This window comes from Colias croceus, chromosome 27 (assembly GCF_905220415.1).
Source record: "Colias croceus chromosome 27, ilColCroc2.1".
NCBI lineage: Eukaryota > Metazoa > Arthropoda > Insecta > Lepidoptera > Pieridae > Colias > Colias croceus.
In genome coordinates this window covers 4,126,749-4,149,498 of record NC_059563.1, presented here as the reverse complement: position 1 = coordinate 4,149,498, position 22,750 = coordinate 4,126,749, and the positions used below count along the sequence as shown (strand labels likewise).

At 32.6% G+C, this 22,750-nt stretch overlaps 3 protein-coding genes across 3 annotated transcripts; 1 reads left to right on the top strand and 2 right to left on the bottom strand.

The window, feature by feature from the left end:
- Nucleotides 1–1,905: 1,905 nt before the first annotated feature.
- Nucleotides 1,906–4,361, bottom strand: LOC123703655 (vacuolar protein sorting-associated protein 26B). The gene has a single exon (XM_045651732.1). The coding sequence runs from the start codon at nt 4,198–4,200 to the stop codon at nt 2,770–2,772; it is 1,431 nt and encodes a 476-aa protein (XP_045507688.1). The 5' UTR covers nt 4,201–4,361; the 3' UTR covers nt 1,906–2,769.
- Nucleotides 4,362–4,807: 446 nt separating this feature from the next.
- LOC123703824 (mitochondrial import receptor subunit TOM20 homolog) lies at nt 4,808–9,088 on the top strand. Its single transcript, XM_045651986.1, has 4 exons — nt 4,808–5,050; nt 6,831–6,934; nt 7,705–7,809; nt 8,508–9,088. Exons 1-4 carry the CDS (start codon nt 4,924–4,926, stop codon nt 8,637–8,639), a joined length of 468 nt encoding a protein of 155 aa, XP_045507942.1. The 5' UTR covers nt 4,808–4,923; the 3' UTR covers nt 8,640–9,088.
- A 6,156-nt stretch (nt 9,089–15,244) lies between these two features.
- Nucleotides 15,245–22,693, bottom strand: LOC123703823 (porphobilinogen deaminase). The gene is made up of 7 exons (XM_045651984.1): nt 22,396–22,693; nt 21,751–21,823; nt 20,240–20,426; nt 18,717–18,799; nt 17,876–18,060; nt 16,248–16,407; nt 15,245–15,952 (listed from the first exon to the last, which is right to left on the bottom strand). Exons 1-7 carry the CDS (start codon nt 22,447–22,449, stop codon nt 15,456–15,458), a joined length of 1,239 nt encoding a protein of 412 aa, XP_045507940.1. The 5' UTR covers nt 22,450–22,693; the 3' UTR covers nt 15,245–15,455.
- Nucleotides 22,694–22,750: the final 57 nt, after the last annotated feature.

The following is a 22,750-nucleotide window of genomic DNA, read 5'->3' as shown; positions in this document are numbered from 1 at the left end:
GTAGGTATTTTCATAGAAAACTCACAAGATTTTTTTTTTCATAATTTAAGGTACGAAGCCAAAAGTTCATTTGAAAATATGCTGCCTGCATACATAATTTATTGAAGTACCTATAATTCCAATTATCCACTATAATATTACATCATGAATAACACAAGAACATAACCGCATAATTTGTTTGAACATTTCATTTATGATACAGCGCGAGGCGTGTGTAAAACGAATACATTATCGATATGTGTTCCAGATACGCTATGCTCAATTGAAGGACATATTTGATATATTCAATTGAGACAAATTGATGTGGATGGGCATCAATATGGCTCATATTTACTGTGACATCGGAAGTTATGTACGAACTCCCATCGTTTTTCCTGTTAACTCCTCGAGTCATTAACAACTGGTTTTTTCAGTTTTAAGCTATTGCATAGCTTCTATCGCGGGCCTTGAGCGCGGGGACCGCATCGAGAAATTGCGTAACGAAAAAACCTCACGCTCCCCACTCCGACGGGTGGAGGTGTGGCTTGAAGGCATGCTATGCATAATGCAATAGCTTTACCGCGGCAGTCCCCGAATGCCACACGTCTTTTATTCGTCATAACGTACAAAATTGTATGAAATTTAATCCCTTACTGTGTATTTATTAAAATCGCACCATTCAAATAAAAAAATACTACTGCGTTTTATTTTATTGTCATACCGTAGTCGAATCTCGAATCATAGCGTCGACAGGGACGAAACTATAGGAACAATGTTGAATAAGAATGAAAGAGAAAACCTAACAAATGTTTTTTTTTTATAATGTGCCTGGATTGTCTTTAGTCAGTGCAAAAAAAATCAAGCATTCAGGTCTTACAGTACTGATATGAGTAAAAATCTCTATAATTTATATCATACATAAAGAAATAATAAATATTAATAGTAGGGTTGTAACGGAGGCCTACTTAGCGGAGGCGGAGGCGGATGCGGAGGTGAAGACGTTCGCCTCCGCGGATGCGGAGGTTAACGGAGGCGGAGGCGGAGGTGAAATTTGTTGGGAAAATATAAATAAATTTATGATTAATAGAGTCAGCAAAATTTATTTATATCCATACTAATATTATAAATGCGAAAGTAACTCTTGTCTGTCTGTCTGTTACTCAATCACGCCTAAACTACTGATAACTGAACCAATTTGCATGGAATTTGGTATGGAGATATTTTGATTTTTGATACCCAAGAAAGGACATAGGCTACCTTTTATTGTGAAATATGTACCACGGGCGAAGCCAGGGCGGATCACTAGTTATATATAATGTGTACAATTGTACATACATGTTCATGATTGATGATTCATCTTAGTAATCAAAATCGACAAGAGGCAAATTATATTTTACGAACAAAAGCTTTGCGGCTTTTTCGCCTTCTAAGCGGTTTCTCAAGGGTTCGTAAATTAAACCAGCAGCACTAAATAACTGTTCGCTTGGCACTGAACTTGGTGGCGCCGATAAGTAAATGCGAATTATGGGAGCAAAAACTTTATATTTAATGTTATATCTCCACCACAATAAGGGATCTTCCTTGACAAACGAACGCTTTGACAACTGACGCTTTTGATTCCTGTTATTCATTCACTCACACTTCCACCACCCGCTTGGCCGTGTTCCGTGTTCAAACTCTCGACCGTTTCACTCTGTGCGTTTCACTTGAAAACACGCAGCCGAGCGGCCGCGTCGTCTAGCGTCGCTCCTTGCGCGTTGTTTGTGATCGTAAATGAACTTCCGATATGACTCCGCATAAATTTTGCGGAGGCGGATGCGGAGGCGGAGGTTAAATTCTTTGCGGAAGTTCCGCAGTAACGGAGGCGGAGGCGGAGTTCCGTTACAACCCTAATTAATAGAGGCATACAATGAAAAAATTAACACATTTACGATACTGGTTTATTTATGACCTTGTCGATCAGAATAGTTGCCACAACTAGTTAATAATTTATGTATGAAGCTTCCAAATCTCTTGGGAGGCTTTTGTTGCAAATATGTTTAGAATTTACAATTAGAATATACTTCTAATAGCATGGTATGGATGAAAAGCTCTTTATAAATATTAGTATTTGCATTAATGACTTTTTATCTAGAATTTAATGGTCATGGTAGGCCTATAAAAGACATACACAAATATTAGAAATTATATTAATTTGTTTTCCACAATAAAATGTTTTCTACAGATTATCTAACGAGGTACCTATTATATAATACCACCCTTTGACATGACCTTCCTAATATACATATAAGGCTAAGATATTTATATATTGCTTTCTCACAATACACTAATTTGTGTAAAAAATATACAAATCTTGCAAAAACAATATTAAGCTATATAATACAGTGCTCTGTATGCAATAGTAAATAATGAATGTTTATCAAAAATGAGATAAAAAAGTAATAAATGAAAAACTTTCTTGCATACATCAACAATATACAATTTTCAATAATTTCCTTCTATCCTAGATTAAATTTTGAATAAATATGTACTTTAAGATTCCATTTCAGCAAAGCATCTTCGAGATGTGCCATAAATTAAAATATTAGTGCATTATTTTCAGATACCTTATCACAATTTCGTAATGTTTTCACTTAATTAGTTATTTATATACCTACGTTGATAAAATATCAAAAACGAAATGGCAATAACAATCTATCGGCTATACATATGTGTTTAAACAATTGTCTTCGTATATGAAAACATACAGTCTCTGTGGGTTGCCGTAATGCCAACCGCAAAATTACGAGGTTATTGGCTGGCACTTGCTTCTACACTCTCCGGTCGTGATAATACAGGCTTCTCTGCAACCTGTGGTTTCTCCGCTAATAATGGTTTTTCCGCAACCATTATTTTTTCGGCTTGCGGTTTTGCTTTTGGTTTATCGTTGATTTGAGGTTTTTCACTAATTTGAGGTTTCTCTGCTTCTTGGTTTTTAATTGTAGGTTTTTCAGACACTGGAGGTTTTTCATCCAACGTTTCAATTTCAGGTTCATTAACAGGCTGAGATATTTCATTATTTTTAGGAAGTTCCGGTGGTTTTTCAATATGGGTATTGGATAATTTGTTTGGTAATAGATCTGGTTCTTCCTTTTCCATTTGTGCAGGGCCATTTTGTTTTTCTGTAGGCATGGGTGGCGAAATAGACCTTTGTAAATTTTCTGGAGCATTAGGAGAAGCAGTTCTTATAGAATTTTCTTCACTCGATGCACTAAGCTGCCTTTGAGGGTGAGGATTTGCCAGTGTTTGCGTTTGTGGGTGATGGGGATTATGTAACGGCAATCGGGACTTGTCACTCTTTCTCCACAATGTGACCTCTTGCTGTTTGAAGTAACGGCGGTCTTCAGTATCCATTAGCACAAGATTTAAATAGTATCTTACAGAGAATTTATTGTTAATGTCCCTCATTGTGGGTGTCAAGTCATAACCAGCTAGAAACACTCGAATCGGAATACTCTCCCCTCTTACCGGAGCACCGTCCATGATTTCGTATTTAGCAACAGTCTCATTTTCTGTAAATGTATTAGGCCCAGAACCGGTGGTTTCTCGTTTAATTATTGATATTTCCATGTGTTTTATTTTTATTCTGACCAGTAGGAAATATATTTTACCAACAATCACGTCTTTCAAGTGGTATTTTGATTTGTTGTACTCAAACTCTATGTGGAGACAATCTTCTATGCCTACTTCCATTTTTATGGAATTTAAAACATCGGGATAGCTGCATAATGTGTGTACAGCTATATCAACTTCTTTTACAATATCTGTAAGTCGTCTAACGATTGTGGCTCGCAAAAAATACCTGAGTCTAACATTCGCACCCGTGTACACTTCGTAAGGTTTTTCCACGTTAGCGAATTCGAAGGGATACGAGGTGTGTTGTAAAAGGTCACCGGGACGGGCTAGTTCCTTCACCAAGGATATAAATTCGTGATGATTACCTCTATCATAAAACAATTCGATTTGTCCGATAAGCTCGACTTTTATACCTTGATGCTCTAACTTCGACCCAGGCTTTCTCAACGTCACATTTACGCGTCCAGAAACAGTTTCACCGTCATAATAAAGCAGAAGCTTTTCCTTTTTTCCATCATCCGTTTTTACCTCAGCAACTTTACGTTTGTCCGCATCATCGAATACAATTTCGATATCCGCTGTCTGTCCGAATCCGAAAAAACTCATTTTCACACCAAACTATTACGCAACACTTCACAAACTTTTTATGTATATTTTGAAAGGAACAATTGTGATATAATTGAGCAAAACATTGAAAAACGGCGATGAAACGCCCGCAAATCTAGAGCCGACTGAAGGATAGAAGTAAAGATGGCGACTACATTATGTCGGAAGTCGGCGAGCGATTTCATAATTAAAAATATATTAAATTGACTCACCAACAAGGCATCTCTGGATCTCACAGGCGTATTTCTTACAAGGATCGAACGGCATATATAAATATTAAAGGGATTTATTTAAAAGGAAGATAAATCTCTTATTTCAATCATGTGTACATTCGATATTTTTTATACATGGCAATTTTGAATTTATTTATATTTTCCGTTTTCCACCGCATGTTCAGGGCATCATAGATAAAATAAAATGTTTATAATTTTACATAAATTCTCATTTAAACACATTAATCTGTCCTTATAAAATTATATTATACTGCATTAAGTAAGAATAGGAAATTCAGTTACATGAATTTATTAAGTACCTAATTATTAAAATAGTTACATAAATAGAACGTATCCAAAAAATCATAACAATACCAATAGTGAAAAACAGGGATACCAACATTCAATTCATTCTTTCTCTTTAGTAAATGGCGGACATTAAATTTTGTAACTAAAAAGACGTGGAATTCGATTATTTATATGAATATATTGCTACAAAACATATTTTGAAATGGAACTAACACGCACAACTCTTGGAATTGCAGTTGGCCTAGCCGGAACTCTTTTCTTAGGGTATTGTGTGTATTTTGATCAGCAACGCAGAAAGGATCCCCTTTACAAAAAGAAATTGAGAGAACGTAAGTTTATAAAGTTTATTTTCATTATATATTAAAATGAACGTTGTGCAGTAATTTTCCGGTGCTTTACAAGTAATATATTATCAGCTGTTGTATAATAACAACCTAAAAATTTTTCGGTACGTAACAATGTCACGTTTTTTAGTTTAATCTCTCAATATTGTTTTACCAGAAACCAGTTACGTTTACGCTATAGACTTGCAGTAATGTATGAGCAAATGAAGTAGACGAAGTATATAGTAATAACATTTTATAATAATTTTCACAAATTTGTTTATGTAATTCTTTGGAAGTTGTTTTGGACTAATGGATTTATCTAAATATATTTAGGTGTTGGTTGTGTCTTGTGTTTCGCCTAATTACTATTTAATAACTTAATTTTTATAATAAGAGTTTACTTCAACATGAAAATTTGTAGCCTGTAGAAATATAGTATATAATATTTCTGAGGAAGCATTAAAATACATGTCATACATTATGTGTATGTAATAATTAGCATTTATAGTAATACTTGCTGGTCTGGTAAACGTTATTCTCCCTTACTCTTATTATTTAGGGGTATCATAAAATAAATGTTGGTTGATTCTTAGACCTACCCTGTATACACAACATTTCATCATAGAAATAACACAGTGTCACAACAATTTTAAATATTTGATAATTATTATTTAATCTTGTATAATTCCTAAAGTGATTAGAAATATCATCTGTAGCTAAAGTAAGGAGAAAAGAAAAGTTAAAATTTTTTTATTAAGATGCAAAATATTTACTTAAATAAATTTTATATTAATCTAGGTGAGCCACGCAGTTTTACCTGCATTGCTCCGCTCCTGTTGGTTTAAGTGTGATGATATATAAACTAGCCTTCCTCAATAAATGGGCTATCTAACAACAAAATATTTTTTTAAATCGGACCAGTAGCTCCTGAGATTAGCGCGTTCAAACAAACAAATTCTTCAGCTTTATAAAATTAGTATAGATTAGAAAAGGCATTTGGTTTATTAATTTTAAATGTAATGAAGCAGCAATAATATAAATAAAGTATCTCTCAATAATTCTGACTATAAACAATTAGAAACATAGAAAGTGATATTTACACATCTGAATGCACACATAAATAATGTTAGAATGCACATATTTCTTGCCAGCGTCATTAAATAACAATTTCTTTTTTTTTAATTGCTCACAAATCATAGGTAACCTTCTAATGTCTCTGGCAGGTTATATTTATTTTTCAGTCAAGTAGGCATTTAAGATTTTTTTCTTTATAAGCATTTAATCATCACAACATGGGAAAGTGTTTGTTTCTCTTTCATTTATATTGCAATATAGAAATTTTATAATTCACTTGTACAAGACAAGTAAAGCTGCTTGTGGAAAGCTACTTTTAATATACAGTAAAAGTTCTTTATTCGCGGGTAATAGGTTCCGTAAATATGCCGCGAATAGAGAAACCGTGAATAAGGAATGGTAATTTGTATGGGGTTATATGTTCCTAGGCGACGAAATAAATAAGCAAATACATATGTTTATTATAGTTGTATATGTTTTTCCATGTTTTCTTGAAATAAATTAAACTACTTGTCTTTCTAAGTTACTGAAATGATGCTTTATTTTAGAAGTAAAATGAACATCAAAGATTAAGAATTTCACTATAAAAAATCTGACAGGCAGACATATCCTTCATTGTATTTCCAAGTAAATTCAATGATCTTTATTAAAATAAAAAACGAAATTCAGTAATAAAGAATTTTATTGTAATCTAATTAAAATATTACAGGCAGACAAAAGGCACAACAAAATGAGTCACGATCGCGCACAATGGGCGGCCCGCTACCAGACACAAATGATCATGAAGCCATGCAACGTTTCTTCCTACAACAGGTATTATAATACTATTGATTTTAGATTAAATCTTACTAATATTATAAATGTGAAGGTTTGTGAGGGTGGATGTTTGTTACTCTTTCACGCAAATACCACTGAATCAATAACAATGTAATTTGCTATGTAGGTAGCTGCTGAAGACCCAGAATAAGAGCTTCTTTGTATCCCGGAAATCCAACAGGAACGGGAACTGAACGGGTTTTGCTTTGAAAACGTGGGCGAAGCCGCGCGCGGAAATTAGTGATAAGATATTATAGTTTTACTATCATAAATATGGTTGTATAGCGCCCGGCAAACTCTTGGCCAAAGAGTAGCGTGGTGGGGGAAGTTTGCGCATCAAGTTTTAGTACATTTTTATATGCGCAAGCTTCTCGCACATGTTATTTTTTTAATAACATAAGTTATTTTTTTTTATTTTAAAATAAAAAATTAATGATACAGCATTTTTGCTGATTCTGACTCATAGTATAAAATGCACCAAATATGGAATTCATGTTGTAAATTGTAATACAGTTTATTTTAAAGAAGGTTATAAATAAGTTACCTCTAGGTCTAAATGATATAACTTGAATCTTGTTCTACATAGCTCAAACACTTTCGATCGTCATTACATATTTTTAGCAACTACCACCGATTCGGAAAGCAGTATCTATGGAGAAGAACCAGCAAGAAACTCCATAGTTGCTCTTTTAAAATCATGTTAATGTTGCAATTTAATTTATACAGATAACATATAAAGATGTTATAACATTAATGTAATGTTTCAGATCCAACTTGGTGAAGAGTTGTTGGCAGCTGGTGACCTGGAAGCGGGTGTTGAGCATCTCGGCCAAGCCGTAGCTGTGTGCGGACAGACGCAGCAGTTGCTTAGCGTGAGTAGATACTTGATATGTTATTTGATACGTGTAGATAATAGAGATGAGCTTATAGTTCTGATTAGGTATATGAGATTAGAATTTAGGAATGAGTTGTGTAGCAAGAAATTATTACAAAACTTTACAATTTGATGTGTATAGAGTTGTACAGTAATTAAAATTATTAAAGTGAAACTTTTATTACATCGTCTCAAACTTTTTGGTCTGTGTAGCGCATGTCGCGTGACGCACGATAATTATCGTACGAATACGATAATTTTTAGTTAAATGTTTACAGTGTGAAAAAAGTTTCACTTTTACCGTGGTTTCATAAAACCACACAACATTTTAAATTAATAATTTATTTACAAACACTGCAATTTAAATTTTCACAGCAGGCTTAATTTTCACAATCTATTTATCAGATTGTTACTTTGGGGTATATACAGTTGCGTTCATATTAAAAAAAGAGCGTGTGTGCCGAGAACACGTGTCAGAAGTGGAACTTCTTTGGCAAGATTCAAAGATACCAAAATCGTTGCTTTACTCCATGATGTGACAGTATTGCCATGATGCGACCATGAAATTTTACTATCAACGCGCCTAAAGAAGTTTCACTTCAAAAATTATATTAGATGTTAATATACAGACATAACATAATATAATACAATATTCTTTAAAAATGTATATTTAATAACATATTTTTTTAATTGCAGGTACTCCAACAAACAATGCCGGCGCCAATCTTCCACCTTCTGCTCAAGAAGCTGCCCGAAGTGTCGGAGCGTCTCCGCGCGTCGATGCGGGCGAGCGGCGGCAGCGCGCTGCAGGAGGAGGACGTCGAATAAATAAATAATAAAATTGTTTTTAGTTTTAATGGCCTATCAATTCTTTCGCTATCTACCTTTTTCGATTTTTAATTATTTATCTGTGCTTAATAGTTCCTGGCTGTCAAATCTTGTCTATTGTTTTTTTTTTTTAATTATGTCAGTTTTGATTTTGGAAATGACGTTTTGACTTTTCGAAATTGTTATTTCAATTCTATTTTTATTTTCATGCTTCGTTTAATTATTTTATTGTTGTCACGTTTCTTTATTTTCAACTCGAGTACAGAGGCTGTGAACGTGTACTTGAAATTATCGCCATGTTTAAATCTTCACGCGTTTTTAATGAGAGTAAAGTTCAACGATAATGTAGGTATTGTTAGTGTTATTAATTAGGAATTTGTGTTCACAACTGGTTAAGAATGCTTGAGTTTTGATTGAGATTTTATTGTGAAATAAAAGTATTGTAATAATTGTTGTTTTATTTAAATATTATTTATTATAACATCATATTTAATAGAATTTACATGAATAAACTGCCATTTAGGCCAAAATTATTGTAGTGGAAATGGGAGACAAGACAATTTCTTTTTACTAAAACCTCACACATTTTATTGACACACGACTGTACATCGACCGAATAGCTGGGCTCCGCGGTTTCACCCGCTTTTGTTGGTTTAAGCGTCATGATATATAGCCTATAGATGATATATAGTCTTCCTCGATAAACATGCTATCAAACATCAAAAGAATTTTTCAAATGAGACCAGTAGTTCGATTAGGGCGTTCAAACAAACTTTTCAGCTTTATAATATTAGTACTTATATAGATTTACGTATATTTTATTAGTCAATATCACGATCTATAAAGCAAACGGGGAATCCCCGTTAAACGAAAACACCAGGGTCAATGATATTTTGTGTATATAATATCATTGCGTAGGGTGCTTTTCCAAAAATAATGTGCGAGGGAAATGTGTCGTGCGAACTACGAGGATGCTTTGAAATATTTTCTATTTACTCAAAATTATAGAACTAATTAACATATCTCGCACACATAAATCGCTTGTTTCGTATGAGCAAAAAACCTTAGATTAAGGATTGGTCTCCGCAAAAATCCTTTATCTAAGCAAAAAACCTAATACGCTGAATCGTTTCCACTAGAGCTGTGCTAACCGAGGCGAGGTAAATCTTAATATATATAAATCTCGTGTCACAATGTTTGTCCTCAATGGACTCCTAAACCACATAACCGATTATAATAAAATTCGCACACCATGTGCAGTTCGATCCAACTTGAGAGATAGGATAGTTTAAATCTCAAATCGTTGAGAAAGCGGGCGAAGCCGCGGGCGGTAAGCTAGTCTTAATATATATAAATCTCGTGTCACAATGTTTGTCCTCAATGGACTCAGGGCCGGATCTACCCATGGGCTTTATGGGCTGCAGCCCAGGGCCCCGAGGTTAAAAGGGCCCCCACACCCCGATAAAAACAATGGGCGATAATTTGAAAAAAAATCTGTAGTCGGTTTTCGAAAAAAAAATTGATGAAAATCGCATAACTACCTACTTCAATAACTTTTGCTAACATGTACCTAAAAGGATGTTTGCATGTTGATTTTCAACTTATAGAAAATAAATCTCATTTATTGAAACTATTTGGTTATTTTATATAGGTAGTTATACATAATAATAACTAGCTGCGCCCCGCGATTTCACTCACGTGGCTCAGATCCTGTTGGTCTTAGCCTGATGATATAATAGCCTTCCACTATAAATGGGCTATCTAACACCGAAATAATTTTTTTATAACTATCAACGTACTATTAAAAATTTATATACTTATAAACATTTGTCATTTTTTAACGAAATGAAAGAAAGAAAGAAGAAAGAAAGAAAAAAAATGCGTTATTGAATGCGTTTTAACTCTTATGTACGAGCCCGAACGAGTTATGGTCAAGTCATGTAAGGTTAAATTAGGTAAGAATCTCGGAATTCGAGATACCCAGCTGTAAGTCTGTAAATACTTATACAGGGTGTAATCGTTAAGTGTGCACAGGCGATTTTTCCGTAAGTATTACAGATAACAAAAAACTTTAAACTGATATCGAAAGTGCATGGCTCAAAAGTAACAATAATTCTTTTTGATATATTGACTTAATAGAGGAGGCCTATGTCCCTGCAGTGGAAACACGTATGGGCTGATGATGACCTCCTCTTTGTTGTAATATATTGTTCACTTTACATCCTATACCAGAGTCATATAATCCTTCTCTTACTTTCCCATATACAGGCTGTAATCGTTAAGATAGTGTGCATAGGCGATTATTCCGTAACTATTACAGATAAAAAAAAAACTTTAAACTGATATTGAAAGTACTTAACCTTATGAGTAAAATGGCCGTAATAAATTTTTAAAAATAAATCGAGAAATATCAAAAAATTATCTTTAAACCCTCCCATACATTAAGTATGAAATATGAATATCCCATATACATTTAATATGAAAGATTTTAGCTTTCTTTTTCTTTTTTTGGTTTTCTGCTTTAATTACTTCGCAAATTTGAAGTGGCATTTTCCACGCTTTTTCCAGACATTTTCACGCATTTTCCGGGACTTTTACAGGCATTTTCCGGGAATTATACAGGCATTGCCAGGCATTTTCCGGATGTCCCCGGAAAATGCCTGCGTGAAAATGTCCGGGGAAAAAGTGGAACATACCTGGAAAATCCTCGGAAAATGCCAGGGAAAAGCCTGGAAAATATCCGGAAAATGCCTGGGAAATGCCCGGAAAAATCCCGGAAAATGCCTGGAAAATATTCGGAAAATGTATCCGGAAAATGCCTGGGAAATGCGTGAAAATGTCCGGAAAATGCGTGAAAATGTCCGGGAAAAGTGTGGAAAACGCCTGGAAAATCCTCGGAAAATGCCTGGAAATCCCCGGAATACAGGGGAGGTGTACTTATTACTTTACAGGTATTTCCCGGAAAATGAAAATTCCCGGAAAATGTCTGGAAAATATCCGGAAAATGCCTGGGAAATATCCGGAAAATGCCTGGGAATTTCCCGGAAAATGCCTGGGAAATGCCCGGAAAATATCCGAAAAATGCCTGAGAAATGCGTGAAAATGTCCGGAAAATGCGTGAAAATGTCCGGGAAAAGTGTGGAAAACGCCTGGAAAATCCTCGGAAAATGCCATTTTCCAGGCCTTTTCCGAGGATTTTCCAGGCGTTTTCCACACTTTTCCCGGACATTTTCACGCATTTTGTCCATCATCATCATCAAATTTTCCAGATATTTTCCGGGAATTTTCCGGGAAATTCCCAGGCATTTTCCGGATATTTCCCAGGAATTTTCCGGGCATTTCCCAGGCATTTTCCGGATATTTCCCAGGCATTTTCCGGATATTTTCCAGGCTTTTCCCTGGCATTTTCCGAGGATTTTCCAGGCATTTTCCGAGGATTTTCCAGGCGTTTTCCACACTTTTCCCGGACATTTTCACGCATTTTCCGGATATTTTCCGGGCATTTTCCGGGCATTTCCCAGGCATTTTCCGGATATTTTCCAGACATTTTCCGGGAATTTTCATTTTGAATTTCTACCATAATATGTAGGTTTTGAGACAACTTTTAGGGTGTCAATATATAACTATTTACGTTTTACTACTATTTACATATTTATTTACATTGTGATCTAACAAAAGACTTGCAATGTGATGACCAATAAAAGAATTTGCAGCACAAAAATGGAGAAAGGTTAATTTCTAAATTATTATTTAAATAACATAACTGTCCGATTCTTTTACTAATTTATAATAAACTAGTGGTCTGCCCCGGCTTCGCCCGTGGTACATATTTTGCAATAAAAGGTAGCCTTTGTCCTTTCTCGGGTATCAAAATATCTCTATACCAAATTTCATGCAAATTGGTTCTGTAGTTTAGGCGTGATTGAGTAACAGACAGACAGACAGAGTTACTTTCGCATTTAAAATATTAGTATGGATGAATAACATTATTTTATTATTTTTTTATTATCTTCTAAATATGTATAAAAAAATTACGTGTTAGGTACTTTGTTTGTCCGCGATAGACTCCAGAATTAATAAAACGATTTAAAATCAAATTTGAATATGTTAAAATAACAAAATTGCGAAAGTAAGTATTAAGAAAATATAAACATTTCCAAAAAAAAAAAGGCCCCTGGGTAGTTTCAGCCCAGGGCCCCACAAGTTCACGGTCCGGACCTGAATGGACTCCTAAACCACTTAAGGGCCCTTAGTAGGTGAACACGGCAAAATGGACTGTTTTCTATGAGCTATAATTGAAAATATTGAAGTTTTTTCGCACTGGAATTTCTAATATGTATTACAGAACGTATGTGTGATGGGATGACTGTTTCCAAAACACGATTGGAAAAATTTTGCTCGATAAAAAAAATTCCTGAAGTTAATCATATAAATGCTCATTACAACCGTATTTTACGATAATAATTTGTATAAAATCACAAATATATAGGTATTTACCTTGTCGATTTCCTGACTGTTTTAGATTTTGAAAATACTAAATATTTTCATTCACTTTTTGATAAAAATGTGAATGGCGCTTACGATTTTTAGTTTCGAGCACGTTGATTCCATACTAAACGCGGACCCCCTCACCGCTTACCTCAGGCCCGAATAGCTGAATTTTCGCTGACCGCCTAACCCCCCTTAACCGATTATAATAAAATTAGCACACCATGTGCAATTCGATCCAACTTAAGAGATAGGATAGTTTAAACATATAGATTGTAGGTACCACGGGCGAAGCCGGGGCGGAACGCTAGTGAAGCTATATGATTGGTTCTTTACAAACACATCCTTCGCTACGCATCCTAGCACTGGAAAAAGCACCATTAATTTGTAACTTTCATGGCCCATTTCATGGTGCGTTTCGTCAATTCAGTAAATAGGTATATTTATTCGGCAGGAATTTTCAGATCAGATAGATATAGTATTTGAAATATATATTTTTCACTTCCAATCACATAATATCTACTCTAATATAATATTTTTTCGTGTAGGTAAGTAACTAATAAACTCAAAAACCACTTTAGCGAATTCATTTTTTGCTTAGTTGGTCGCTACAAATAAAACTATATAATTGTACCCAGTTTCACCATTTATTCATAAAATATCCCAAAATCAACAATAACAATAAGTACGTGATTATAATGTCCGATTATTAATAAGTACCTATCTAAACATATTTACAAAACAATTCCGCAATAACATTACTATACTAATAACAATACATATTTACAAATTGGTAGTTGTCTGCATTTTCGTTAGGTCCTAGTAACCTAGATGATCATATTATTTGTTCAAATGCATGACGCATGAGTCATGCGGCTTGACCTCTTAATATATTAATTTTATACATATAAATTTTGTATATTTGTCATGCATTAAGATCGTCTAAGGTCATAAGAGAGCTCCAATATTCTCTCTTCACAGCAATGAAGTTTGAAACAATGCTCTGAAATTTCAATTTCTAACACAACAAGAACTTTTAAACAAAAAAGTACATACTTAACTTAATATATTAAATGTTGTTTAAAATATAAAACTGAAAAACAATATTTGATGTTAATATATGTGGCAAAAATAAATATCAATATTATATAAATATTATGACAATTTTCAAGTATTTGTTCTTCCCAAACTTTTTAATTATTACATCGTAACTAACATCACCTTTCTATTTGATATAAGAATAAACTATTACGTAAGGTTACGTGTTTACATACAATACGTATATTTTTCCTAATATTTTATAAGGATGTTTAGGACTGAGTTCAATTCTTCAGAGATCAAAGAAAAAAGTTATTGAAATACAGCAAACTGGCGATAACATACAAATAAACCTTGACACATAAAAAATTGATGACATTAATCTATTTGAAAAAGAAGGGTTAATAAGAACATAGAATAATGATTCAAATCATGAATTGAACTAAGTTATACATAAGTTTATTATATCGGAACCCAAAAACCATTCCCCTTGCACCTTTATGAAGTGAACACAATATAAGGTAAATTATATATTTATCGGTGTGTCGACTGTGTATATTATTTAGCACCAGATAAAAAAAATTGGGTAAAAAGTAACAAACAGATATATTACATGGGTTCCATACTTATATGGGATACATAATATGTTTTCCATTTCATACAAAAAATGTATAAAAAAAGATGTACACCTACATGTATACATGTACCCACACATACACATAGTATTATGAAATAGCACCCGAAAGACTTTAGTAAGAAAATCACATTTGACTTTGTGCAATGTGAAATTATTACTTGAAAAAGTTCATAAATAAGAAATTATCGGAAATAATTAATTCATAGAAGGGACTTTTGGCGAGAATCAAAATTGAGCACATCATAATATAAAGATAATAAGAATGAATGGGCTCTCAAAAACTATAATTTTGTCAAAAAGCCTGTTTTAGGAATGTAACTTTTTATCACCCAATGTTAAAATAAGGACTGGTAGGGTAAATGTTCTCTGATCTCGTCGCTTAGTTATTAAATATTCAACCAAATATATTACTTAAAAAATAAATAATATTTCCTTGAAAACATTCTTTAAAACCGACAACAAAAATTTACTAAAAATTTGTACATTTTTCTTTGTATGCTCAACATAAATATTGCAAATTTATTTTGAAAGCATACATTTTAATTTCATATTGCCAGAGCTTTTACTACCGTATATCAATTACAAAAAAAATAATTTTCCTATATGAGCAAAATTTAAAATTCAATAAAATATAAAAAAATTGCGTCGGAACATCAAGATTGCACAGAACTTCTTATAATATCTTGAGATACCTTCATAACCTCTAAAGCGCCTTTAGATATCAATTCATTTGCCAGATCTCGACCTAAACTATCACATTTCTGAATCACATCGAGCGGAATACTTTTATTTTCTGTCAAACCACAAAATATAGTTTCCGATAGTGCTTTAATTTCTTCTGGAGTTCTTGTATCAACACAGCTTAAATTTCCCCGCCTTTCCTTTATCATTCTGTCCATTTCTTCCAAGGGATTGTAGTTTTTATCCGTTCTAGTTTCGTCTACTTTGATTTTCTTTTTGGGTTCATCTTCTGTGGGGCTTAGTTTGTGTTTCTGTGTTTTCTTTATTTGTTCGAATGTTTGTTCGAGCGTGTGATCTATCCTTGTGTCTCCCGTTAAACTCCAGACACCTCCAGATATGGTTAGAGAGAAATTCGTGTCTAGTTTTTTTAGTTTGGTCGAAACTCCTACGGGGGCGCTGCAACCGCCACCTGTAAATTATAATAATAATAAAGTTTAAAAACGTATTTACTGTATTGAATATAGATAATATTATTATATTATAACTCTACTGGGAAATAGTTTTTAAAAGGAAATAATGATATCTTTTTGTTTTTATATATTTTTTGCGCGTAGTGATTAGAAAAATAGATCAATTAGATAGTGTGTGTATTTTGATCACCTCTACTAGAAATAATTCTGTTTTTTGAATGAGAAAGAACTTACAGTATGAACAACTTTCTTATAATAAATGCACGATTTTTTTTTTCGCCTGGCAATACCAACCTAAAGTCTTCAAAAAGCTCCTCTCAGCCAAGACTCTGCAATACGTTTCCACGTGGTTGTAAGGCGCCAACATTTCTAGGATCTCTTCGTTATCCGCTCTACATTCTACCGCCAAAGCCCCTTGGCCCACTGCGTACATCATTTCTGAACATGGTAACACCTACAAGTGATAACTGCGTTAAAAACAACCGACTTCAAACTTGCACTTGCAACATTTACAAATACAGACAAAAATGCTCATAAAATAAAAACTACTGGGCCTATCCGAATAACATTTTTATGGGACCAATTCGACACCATTCCGCATCGAACAAAAAAAGAATCACGTAAATCGGTTCAGAAACCTCGGAGTAATCGGTGTACATACATTAAAAAAAAAAAAAACATACCGGCCGAATTGATAACCTCCTCCTTTTTTTTGAAGTCGGTTAAAAATAATATATTCTTTAGTATAATTATGTGAATAATATGCTATTTATAGAGAAAAACTTTGGAAATGGATTTTAACCATGAATATACAATTGAAATCGAAAGACAAGACTGATTTAAAGTTTTGTATTATAGTTTTAATTTATTGCAATTTGTTTGTTTGTATTGGCCTTAATAAATTTGAGACTATTTAATATATTCTGAAAGGTAGGAAGAAAAATAGGGTGATGAAGACCTTTTCAAAGCGCATAGAAGCTTCTAAATATACAAAGTTTAGTTAAATTTTCTTATTGATACAGAAAAACTTTTTTTTTTCTATTTTAACAAACAGCTGTTTAAGATAGAAGACAAAACGCATACAATTAATGTTACATTTAAATCATGACACCTGAAAAATATAGCAGTAAATAGACACACACATACGTAAAAAAAAAACAATAGCGTATAAATATTTTCACAGATCAGTAAATTATTCACGATTCATAATTACTTCCTCAACCAACCTTGACCGGTGTTCTAGTTTAGTTTTTAATAATTGGCAATTAATCACATTGTAATTTACGAACATTAATTTAGTCCTTGTTATTGAATCCGAACAAAGATTTTCATTGTCAAGACGATATTTCATGCGTGCGTTTATAATTTGCATGTAGACTGATAAAGATATTGTTTTTTGGGTGTGGTTGAAACATATTATATGTATTATGTACATATAGAGAAGCATTTTTTTGTATACAGTACTAAATTATTCATAGACGTAATAGTACTTTTCTAGGCAAAGTGACGTCGTAACTTGCTTTATTTAGTAAAAAATGTCTATCGAGTCTATAATATCTAAAAAATAATCGTTACTATACTATAAAATGTACTAAATAATAAAAAATAGACTTTTCTTTTCTAAAACCGTTGTTTTATTATTGTAACTAGCTGTGCCTCGCGGTCTTTGTGTGATGATATATAAGCCTTCCTCGATAAATGGGCTATCTAACACCGAAAGAATTTTTCAAATCTGATAAGTAGTTCCTGAGATTGGCGCGTTCAAACAAACAAACACACTCTTCAGCTTTATAATATTAGTATAGATACATCAATAATCCTGTTAGTATTTTAGATACACCTGTTCTATGAAATTTAAGCCCTATTTATGAATATTTAAAATGATTCGTACAAAAAATCATAAATACTTAGAAATAACTTACCTTAGTGACCCTATTTCCCCATCCCATACGTTGTAAGCCGGCGTGTGCAAGCAATAATGCGCTGTATTCCGTTGTAGGATCGTCGAGTTTCCTTAACCGCGTGTTAAGGTTCCCTCTAACGTCGATCACTTTTAGTTTAGGGTAACTACCTTTTAATTGTGCTGTTCGACGTAATGATGATGTACCTTTAAAAATACATTTTAATAAAGTTAAAAAATACAAATAATAGTTAAATGTATCATAAATAAAAATATTTTATTCTTTGCATCGCCTATATCACTCTGTAGTCTTTAAATTATATCCAGACAAAAAATCATAACATGAAATCGCTCCGTTGCGAAGTGAAAGTCTATGATTTGACTTTTGAAAGACAAAAAAAAAAACACATTGAATAAATCTATTATCTATACATACTATAATATTATAAAGCTGAAGAGTTTGTTTGTTTGTTTGAACGCGCTAAGCTCAGGAACTACTCCGATTTGAAAAAATCTTTCGGTGTTAGATAGCCCATTTATCGAGGAAGTCTATCATAACGCTAAGACCAACAGGAGCGGAGCAACGCGAGTAAAACCGCGGGGCACAGCTAGTATTTTATAGGTTGACTGGCCTATATTTTTAAAATTGGCGAAAGAATTTTTCAAATCGGACCCGTAGTTCTTGAGATTAAAAAAACAAACAAACTCTTCAGCTTTATAATAACTATTAGTATAGATGCATACATACATTTCTGTATGAAGTGCTTTATCAATTACATTAGTAAATAAATGGCCCAAGGTGATATTACTATTACTACCATAGAAAAACAATATAACAAATAGCACTGTATTAGATAACTCACCAATGACTGAACCTTCTGGAAGGTCAGCGAGTGTGGTTTCCTTGATATCTTCCCGCACGACTAGCGCGTCTCTCGGGTCTTCTCTGTTGAAAAAACGTAATTTTTTTAAATATCTTACACCATAACTTTTTAAAAGCTTAATAATTATTTCTATTTACTTTAAAGCACCTAACTTTTTAAGACACACACGACTATAAGTTATACAGGTAGATCCATATTCGTCATTTCTTAGCTAGTTTGATTGTATCATACCTAATTAATTTTATTATTTCTCAGGTTAAACATAATTATGTTCATCAAATAATAAAATATTCATTCATTATCAACGAAATAAATGGTTTTAAAAATATAATTTGCGATAAAATTGTAGGCATTAGTCGAGTGTGCAATACTACATTCTAGTTCTAGGAAATTATTTTAATTATTTTAAAAAATAGTTCCCATTAAATAGTGCTTTAGGGGCTGTCCATTAATCACGTGAGGCTCAAAAGGGGGGGAGGGGGTCCATCAAAAAATCACGAAGTATCACCAGGGGGAGGGGGGGGGGGGGTAAAGGTAAATATCACGTGTATTTATTTTTAGTCAAACGCGTCCATTTTTTCGCATTTCTTTCATTATTTTTATGTCATTCAAAAACAAACTGCAATCTTTCTGTCTACTACTCTGAACGTTTATTATAGTAGCCTTTAATTTTATATAATAAAATTAGATGATACTTATACCAGTATTTTTTTTATAAATAAAAAAAATAGATTCTTTGCAGGTACGAAAAAATACACGTGATATAGGGGGGAGGGGTAGTCTTAAACCTCACCACGTATCACCAAGGGGGAGGGGGGGATCAAAAAATGCCAAAAAAAAACATCACGTGATTAATGGACGGCCTTACGAATTTAATAATAGTAAGACTACGCCATTGTTTTTAATTTTACTAAGAATCTAAAAACACTTTTCAAAAACGCAAATTTAAGAACAATTTTGTGAAATAAGATGTGCGTGATTAAACAAAATGGCGTAATTTAACACATTGGATATCTAAATTTTTGTTCCTGACGGTATTATGTACCGAGTACAACGAATTTTTTATTACCATTGAATTAAAAAATCTTGTTGCATTTCTCATGTCTTCTTGTTGATTTCGAAACGTGTTTAATGCATTACAAAACGATACGTAAAGTAAATGAATCTGAAGTAGGTAATATTAAAATAAAAATACTACGTCTATAATAATTGTGTTTATCTGCGCCTTAATAAATAAATTATTGATAGAATTAAAACCGGTTTCTATACTCTATGGCTACAATCTTACTAAGTATAACTTGCCTAGCAACATTCTATTTTTTTTGGATCTGCAATAGATTCGGTATAATTGTGACATGCAGGATTCGAGCTCGCGTTTTTCGACATTCGAATTCAAATTTGAAACCCGCTATGAGATGGAAATTTTTCTATTCTTTAAAAATTTATATTTATAAAGCTTTTGAATGCTTTATAGAAACTAAATATAAAATTCAATAACTTACCTCTCAAAAACAGCTCCTATAGCCAGTCCATCTGGTAGTGTTGTCGGTAAATCTTTTAAAGAATGAACTACAAAATCTACAGTATTATTTCTCAATGCGTCTTCAAGGTCCTTTGTGAAGAGTGATTTCTCCCCGATTTTCGGGAGCGACACATCAAGTATACGGTCACCCAGGGTTGTCATGGTTACTGCAGATAATAAAAATGTTATTTCATATCAAGTTTTTTAATATTCAGTCAAATATTTACTAAAAAAAAATAGCATAAAAAAAATAGATGACCAGGCGAAAGACGCGCTCGTGATTTCTCGATATTCAATATGGATAATTTTTTTTGCACAAAATATTACTTTTAAAAAATGGTGCATTGTATGAATTTAATTTTTAAAAAATGTCATGTTTTAGAGTGTTAATGCAGAATTGATACAAATTAAACTATAGTTATTTAGGTTAAATCAAAGCATCATTAGGTCACTGATATCATGCACCTTTTAATTTCTTATCTTATCGTTTTACACAAATACTATATTTTCGTAATTAATATTTGCAAGCGTAAAGTTTAAAAACTCTTTATTATCCGAACTAATATTATAAATACGAAAAACTCCGTCTGTGTGTTTGTTAGTCTTTCTGTCTCTTCTTCACGCCTAAACCACTGAACCGATTTTGATGGAATTTGGTAAGTACAGAGATAATTTGAAACTTAAGAAAGGAAATAGGATAGGTTTAATCCAGGAAATCCTATGGGAACGGAAATATATTGGTTTTTTTTTGGACAAACGCGGGCGACGCGGGCGGAAATCTGGTGTTCCATAAATTAACAAAAAGTCGTTGTTAGATCATTCTATGCCCAAATTTATATTGTTACTAATTTTAATTTCAATATGTTTAACTTTAGCGGACAAACAAACACTTTTGCATTTATAATACAAATAAGGATAACTGCAGTAAAGCTCATATATTATGTTACAGAGGGGAGATGCAGTCATTAATAATATTTCCTCTTCACTATAACTGTTTAATAACTATATTAGAGATCCCTTTTGAAGCTTAAAGTAGAATGTTTAATGATTTTTTGTCATTATTATAAATAAGATTTATTAAAATCACATAATATATAAATACATATTATATTACAATTATTTATAAAGCTGAAGAGATTTTTGTTTAATTGAACATGCTAATCTCAAGAACTACCTGTCCGATTTGTTAAATTCTTTCGGTATTTGATAGCCCATTTATCGATGAAGACTATAGGCTACCATCCATACCATCACGCTAAGACCTGCAGGAGCTATGCAGGTAAAACCGCGGGGCACAGCCAGTATCAAATATGGTCAGTATTAAATGAATATATACTTTTAAACAAATAGAAAATGAACATACATAATATATACATATAATAATATATATAATACATAATTTAATTATTTTCTAAAACATGAATGGTTTAATTAGTTACCTGAGATAGTTTTCATTGATCTATATACTTTAAATAATTAAGTTATTATTACCTAATGTAAATTCTTTATCTGGATACACTTTCTTCAAGCAATCTATTACATAGTTTGTTTGTATGAGCGCCAGCTGAAATAAAATTGTATTTTATTATTAGTAAATAAAAAATAAATAAATAAACAATTCATAAATAATATTGAAATGAGTTTTTAAATTATTTGGCTTAAATATTTATTCCTCCTTATTATGAGTTTAATCACTGACATGGACTTCATGTTTTTCCAAAATCCAATATGATTTTATTTTACAAATTACAAAGGTCTCCCATCTTGTTATATAATATTATAATAATGAAAAAAAGAATAGAAATATAATTTTGAAGAAGTTAGCTTTATTTATATGCATATTGATTCACAAAACTTAAACAGATACAATAATTTAATGTCACTTTAATTCATGATAAAACTTGAACTACAAAACAAGTTGTATTATACAATATTTTAATTTGCATAATATAGGCAGAGCATGTTTAATGTCCCTGAGAGTTGAAATGCCATTTCAGTTTTTCTTCACCTAATAATGTATTTTGTCGCAAATTTCGATTATATTATCGTAAATAAATTATCTAAAAACTAAAATAATACGACTAATACAGTAGGTATCTGCTTATCGGTTATCTAATAGATAGACGATTTGAATACCTCGCTTTTCCTTGAACCCACACGGATAACGTTTCTGATTCTTTCATTTTCCATTTTATTCAACCTTTTAAACTATGACGAGGGTTTATAAACTTTACAGTACTAAGGCACGATATAAGATTATAGGTTATGTCACCAATTATAACATTTCACACATGAATAACTTGGTAAATAACAAACACTTGTTCAGTTAAACTAAATTCTTGTCACTAACACTGTAGTGGACAAGTTAGTTTATTTATTTGAATTAAACTACACGAAATACGTAAGTCATGTTAATGATGATAGGAAACTGAAAAAATGACAGCAAATAACAAATTATGGAAAAATGCCAATTGGATTCCTGTCAATTAAT

Bases quoted from the DNA above. Each gene is read 5' to 3' on its own strand.
- LOC123703655 (XM_045651732.1), bottom strand. From the start codon at position 4,200: ATGAGTTTTTTCGGATTCGGACAGACAGCGGATATCGAAATTGTATTC.
- LOC123703824 (XM_045651986.1), top strand. From the start codon at position 4,924: ATGGAACTAACACGCACAACTCTTGGAATTGCAGTTGGCCTAGCCGGA. The intron at 5,051-6,830 runs GTAAGTTTATAA...AAAATATTACAG, and splicing joins CAAAAAGAAATTGAGAGAAC to GCAGACAAAAGGCACAACAA. The intron at 7,810-8,507 runs GTGAGTAGATAC...TTTTAATTGCAG, and splicing joins AGACGCAGCAGTTGCTTAGC to GTACTCCAACAAACAATGCC.
- LOC123703823 (XM_045651984.1), bottom strand. From the start codon at position 22,449: ATGGAAAATGAAAGAATCAGAAACGTTATCCGTGTGGGTTCAAGGAAA. The intron at 21,824-22,395 runs GTATTCAAATCG...ATTTTATTTCAG, and splicing joins TGGGTTCAAGGAAAAGCGAG to CTGGCGCTCATACAAACAAA. The intron at 15,953-16,247 runs GTTGGTATTGCC...TATAATTTACAG, and splicing joins GAGCTTTTTGAAGACTTTAG to GTGGCGGTTGCAGCGCCCCC.